Source organism: Phragmites australis, chromosome 10, assembly GCF_958298935.1.
Source record: "Phragmites australis chromosome 10, lpPhrAust1.1, whole genome shotgun sequence".
Taxonomy (NCBI): Eukaryota; Viridiplantae; Streptophyta; class Magnoliopsida; order Poales; family Poaceae; genus Phragmites; species Phragmites australis.
In genome coordinates this window covers 1709747-1714585 of record NC_084930.1, presented here as the reverse complement: position 1 = coordinate 1714585, position 4839 = coordinate 1709747, and the positions used below count along the sequence as shown (strand labels likewise).

General features: G+C 50.5%; 1 protein-coding gene across 1 annotated transcript; it reads left to right on the top strand.

The window, feature by feature from the left end:
• Positions 1-2405: 2405 nt before the first annotated feature.
• LOC133931086 (uncharacterized) lies at positions 2406-3374 on the top strand. Its single transcript, XM_062377912.1, has 3 exons — positions 2406-2979; positions 3069-3200; positions 3328-3374. Exons 1-3 carry the CDS (start codon positions 2580-2582, stop codon positions 3372-3374), a joined length of 579 nt encoding a protein of 192 aa, XP_062233896.1. The 5' UTR covers positions 2406-2579.
• The last annotated feature ends 1465 nt before the right edge of the window (positions 3375-4839 follow it).

The window sequence follows — 4839 nt, the reverse complement described above, 5'->3', positions numbered from 1 at the left end:
CTTAGAAATTGTTAGAAGTTGCAAAAGTAACACATTTTGAGGAATTTTAATTTGAATTATACATAAAAAATTTAGATGAATCTTGTTAAATAGGTTGCTTATGAATTATAGAGTAGGTACAAAAATTGATATATTTTTTGGTGCCTTTTAGGATCTTTTGGGTACTGTTCACAGTGGATATTGCTCATCCGCGCGGGCCGGTGGTATTTGAGAGTGAAAATCTGGTAGAGTGGCTTTTTGCCATGCTCGATCCGATAGAATGGTAAGAGGTTAAATTCTCCAAGAGTGGTCGTTAGACAATATAGTCTCTGAACGTTACATTTCCCTCTTTGTTACGGCAAATTCGTGAGCATATTTGTCACTTCTGTCGTAAAACTATAACAGTAATCACCTCCTCGTCGCAGCCATATGGTTTCTACCATGGTGAATCTTTGTATACCTAGTAAAATAGAAAACATGAAAAAATCGAAAGAAGTTGGAGAGTAGACCGAAGCGGTTCCTCTGTGTGGGATTATTTCGTCGCTGACACACAGGGACTAATAAAAGTTGATCCACGTATCAACAGTCACGTCATGATACAGTTACTGAAGAGAAACTACTTACTCCATAGATTAGACATGCAAAGATGCAAAATTGCCCATAACTGTATCGTTTGCTGAAATAGGAGGTTTTCGATAAGGACACCTTCAGTAAAGATGACAAGATGGGCGGTGAAGAGTTGACATCGAGCCGCTGATGCAGATCATACAGATGGATCTGGATTCTGGAGGACATCCGCAATGGCACCATGCGGCCCAGCAAGCAGTGCTGCCTGGCGGACGAGAGCCGCGCCATCTGAGAAGAATGGCAAGTTGAGAAATGCTGAGACTGGAGTAGTGTTAGCTGAGACCAGACCAGACCAGAGAGACGTTAGCTAGCTCTTCTCCAAGGAGAGAAGCGCGACGACGGGGTATGCGTGTCATCGTCCTCCAGGACCAGGACGAACGGATGGTCGTGACGGGAATCGGACTGCGGGATAGCTGGGGAAGGATGGACACTACTACGGGGCGATGGGAGATGGAGAAGGAGGGAGATCAGGCGGGGAAGGGGGAGGGGAGAGCTGGAGGAGTAGCGGGTTCGCCGCGACTCGCCGCCGCCGCCGGGAGCGAAGCGGAAGACATGGGGACTGGGGAGAGAGCGCGGAGGATGGCAGGTGCGAAGTGGGACTATTTTGCAAAAGGTTAGGGGGTTTATTGAAAAACGTTGGACCGCTGTTAATAATCACAATTAAGGATGACAATGGTTTACGGCGGTACGGATAGAGCTCGCTCATATACGTACCTGTCAAATTTATTGTGGCCCATTAGCACCCACGGGCGAACATAGGAGGCTATACTCGTCGTCCACAGGCATATTCATAGGTAGCAGTTCTATCAGATCTGAGAGGCGGTAGTGTTCATTTGTATGTCTAAAGAGAGCGATGCCGATGAGCTTCCTACGGCGTGCGATCATGAAACGCTAGAGCCCATCGGCGTCCATGTGGTGGCAAATCCAACGGAGCACATCTCGAACGTCAAAGGGCGACGGAGCAGCGGCCCCGGTGACGACGACGGAGAGCACGATGGAGGCCTCGGCGAGATATGCAGGGATAGCCAGGGACTGACACAGGATAAAAATGAATGGGGCCGTGTATGACCCCTCATCACTCGTGCCGACGCCGAACACGATACTCTCCGATTCCACAGCGCTATTGAGTAGGATCAGCTCGACGTTGCTGTCTTCTATCTCTAGTAGCCTCACATCGTTACGTGAGTTGAGTTAGAGAAAGATTCAGATCGTGATGAAGATGGTGAGCACGAACTCAAACCGATAACGATGGAAGGACAGTCTGGATCAACGATAAACAGGGAGGAGTGTGACTGCACGACGACAGCGGGCAAGCGGAGGAGCCCCGCGTGTCGTGATGGCCCGATTTCAGGATGCGAATGCAAGGACAAAGCGTGGACAACGAATTCATGACGATTGGACCGTTAGACAGCGAACAAAGAAGATAAGAGAGGACATCTGCATTGCAGGACTAAAGATCCAACAGTTAGTTACTCAATATATAACACGTTAGCTAAAAAAAATTTGACTAGAGTTAAGGTCCCCACTGCTCATGCGTGCATCCGCCCGTGAGGACAGCTGACAAATAAGCAAATCTAATAGATGCGTCGATGGTGACTAGAGCTTTCTCGAGGCGGAGCGGGAGACGAGGTACTCCTCGAACTAGGCAAGGTGCGCGGGGGCACGCGACCCAGCGCCGTGGTAGGGGCTGCTTCTTGGAGAACGGGTTCAGGGGTTTTTTATGCAAAATATTGGATTGTGATTAGCGCGATCTTTTTTAGGGGGCTTTCTGAAAGATTGATTGACCGCGGGTAAAACGGGGCGAGGCAAGCTACCGCCGTTGGATCATAAGGGTGCGGCTCGGATTGAGGTATGGAGCGGAAGGGTGGAGCAGAGCTCCAACCATGGCGGGCGCGGGTCGGTGCTGAGAAGGCCTCCATGCCGAAACGGGGACACCCAAATGAGAAGAAGAAGGTAGGAGACGAGCGAGAGAGATGGAGGAGGAGGAGGCTGCGGCGGCCGTCGACAATATCGCCATTTATCTCCGCCTCCCGACGCCGGGGAAATCGGACGCAGTGGTGGTCGCTGGTCAGGGAACAGCAGCTGCCAGCAGCACGGGAGCCCGCTCTACCTTGGCCGCCGCGCGCGTGTCGGTGATGAACCGGAGTGCTCTCGAGCCTCCCGCCGCCCTCAATACTGTTCATACCATTGCCCTCTCGAGCTTCTCCTCGTCTCCGCCGCATGGCGTGGCCTGCTGGGACTGGGATCCCTCCTCTACAGCTGCTCACGTCGCCACGGCCTTCGCCTCCGGCACCGGCCCTGTCCACTCGATCGCTTCGCTGCCGCCGCCAAATCTTGCAATTGCTAGCTCACATATACTCTGGAGTCATGCAGGTTCATGCCTGGATGTAGTGAAGCACAGCTTTTCTTGGATTATTTTTTCATGATTTCATCTGATAATTGCATTCTGCCATTAATTTCAGAATCAAACGAGGTGGGTCTTACTGGAACAAAGAATAAACTGTTCCACAAAAATCCACTCTCTCAAAATCTGAGTGAGGTGCTGCTATTCAGGACTCGCTGCAGCCTGGTAAATTGCAGCAAGGAAATCTTTGGTAAGTTTCATCCTTGACATTTTCAGTCTCAGCAAGGAAATCTTAGCCCTGGAGATCGGAACTGCTGACACCATGTGTTGGCTGCTCAAATTGACTGGGCTGTATGTCTTTTCTGCTTATTTGTCAGCTGCCTTCAATCTTGCGAATTTCCCTCCAGGACGAGCTATCAAGTGAAGACACATGTGGTTGCCTATGCCAGAAAGATAAATATTATTCAGCCATAATATATTGGCTTATTTTTACATTTTTATCATTGCTGTCATATGTATCTTTTGGTAGTCTGAGGTGCCCACTTGATATCTGAGCTCACATGCATATTCACGTGAGATTATTACGTTGTGCGCGCTTGGTGGCATAATAATCCACAAGTTACATACACCTCACATGCACCCTGATAAACGTCGCGACGGAGAGGGAGTACATCTGTACATGCATGCGTGTTCTACGTTCTACGTGCACACCCAGTTTCTGGAAATTGTCAGCGTGTGAGAGGCGCGAGAGGAAATAATTTTGATTAGGAAGCATTAACGGACGAGGGGAAATACAATCTCGCATGCCTTTATACACGCACTGTCTATCTTGACATCAGTGGTGGAGCCAGGTTCAACACTAAGGGGCCAAATTTACTATAGCATGGTGACGCCCAGAGACCGGTAGCATGGAAATGGACAAGAAGGCCTTGTCCGGCGACGAATTCGAAAGGAGTAGGTGTCAAAGAGGTGTGCGATCAAGCTAGGAACTCGTGGATGCGATGAATCGAGGGATGGCTCACCGGGTTTGACGAATTTGGGAGCACGATGAATCGGACTTGGGAAGAAGGCAGCGTAGCTCGGGTCGATCCACGGGAAGGAGTGGATTGAGACTCGGAGTCGACGTAGAGAATCGTGACGAGGCTCCTCGGACCGGTTGGAGTAGCGAGGTGCTGCAGGAGTTGCTTCAGCGATGGCGGCAGAGTTGTTGCCTGTTGTTGCAGTGGAGCTAAGCCGGGAAGAAGAAGAGGTCGGAGAGCTCGAGCTCGGCGGGGAGTCCACCACCGGTAGCGAGGATCCGGCGGAGGACATCGTCGCAGAGCTCGTAGCGTGTCCTGGCCTCTTCACTCTTCAGAAAATGTTACACGGTAAGGGGGTCGGAGCCCAGGTTGGCCAATGCCTGGCTCCGCTCCTGCTTGACATCTATCATTCTCATCTAATATTTATTCATCTATTGATTTTTTATTTATTTTATAATTTTTTATTTAATTTTTTAACACGAATGTTAATATAAATGAACTATTTTGATAAGTTATACGTTTACATACCTAGTAGAATTTTGGTGAGGAGTGGCCATCGCCACTTATCTCCGGCCCGCCTCCGGACGCAGGGGAAGTCGGCCTATGGTGGACTGGTGGTCAGGGAGCAGCAGCAGCACGGGAGCCCACTCCGCCCTGGCAGCCGCCGTCCTCGAAACTGTTCCTATCCTTACCTTTTTCCTCCTATGGTCCGCCGCATCGCGTGGCCTGCCGGGATCCCTCCTCCACAGACTAGACTACAGTTGCTCGCGTCGCCGCGGCCTTCGCCTCCGGCATCGACCCGGTGCACTCGTTTGTTTCGCAGCCGCCACCAAATCATGCAAGTGCTAAAATTCACGTATACTTTGGACT

Coding starts and splice junctions, on each gene's coding strand:
- LOC133931086 (XM_062377912.1), top strand. CDS start 2,580: ATGGAGGAGGAGGAGGCTGCGGCGGCCGTCGACAATATCGCCATTTAT. Junction 2,980..3,068: donor TATACTCTGGAGTCATGCAG/GTTCATGCCTGG, acceptor CATTAATTTCAG/AATCAAACGAGGTGGGTCTT. Junction 3,201..3,327: donor TTGCAGCAAGGAAATCTTTG/GTAAGTTTCATC, acceptor CTTATTTGTCAG/CTGCCTTCAATCTTGCGAAT.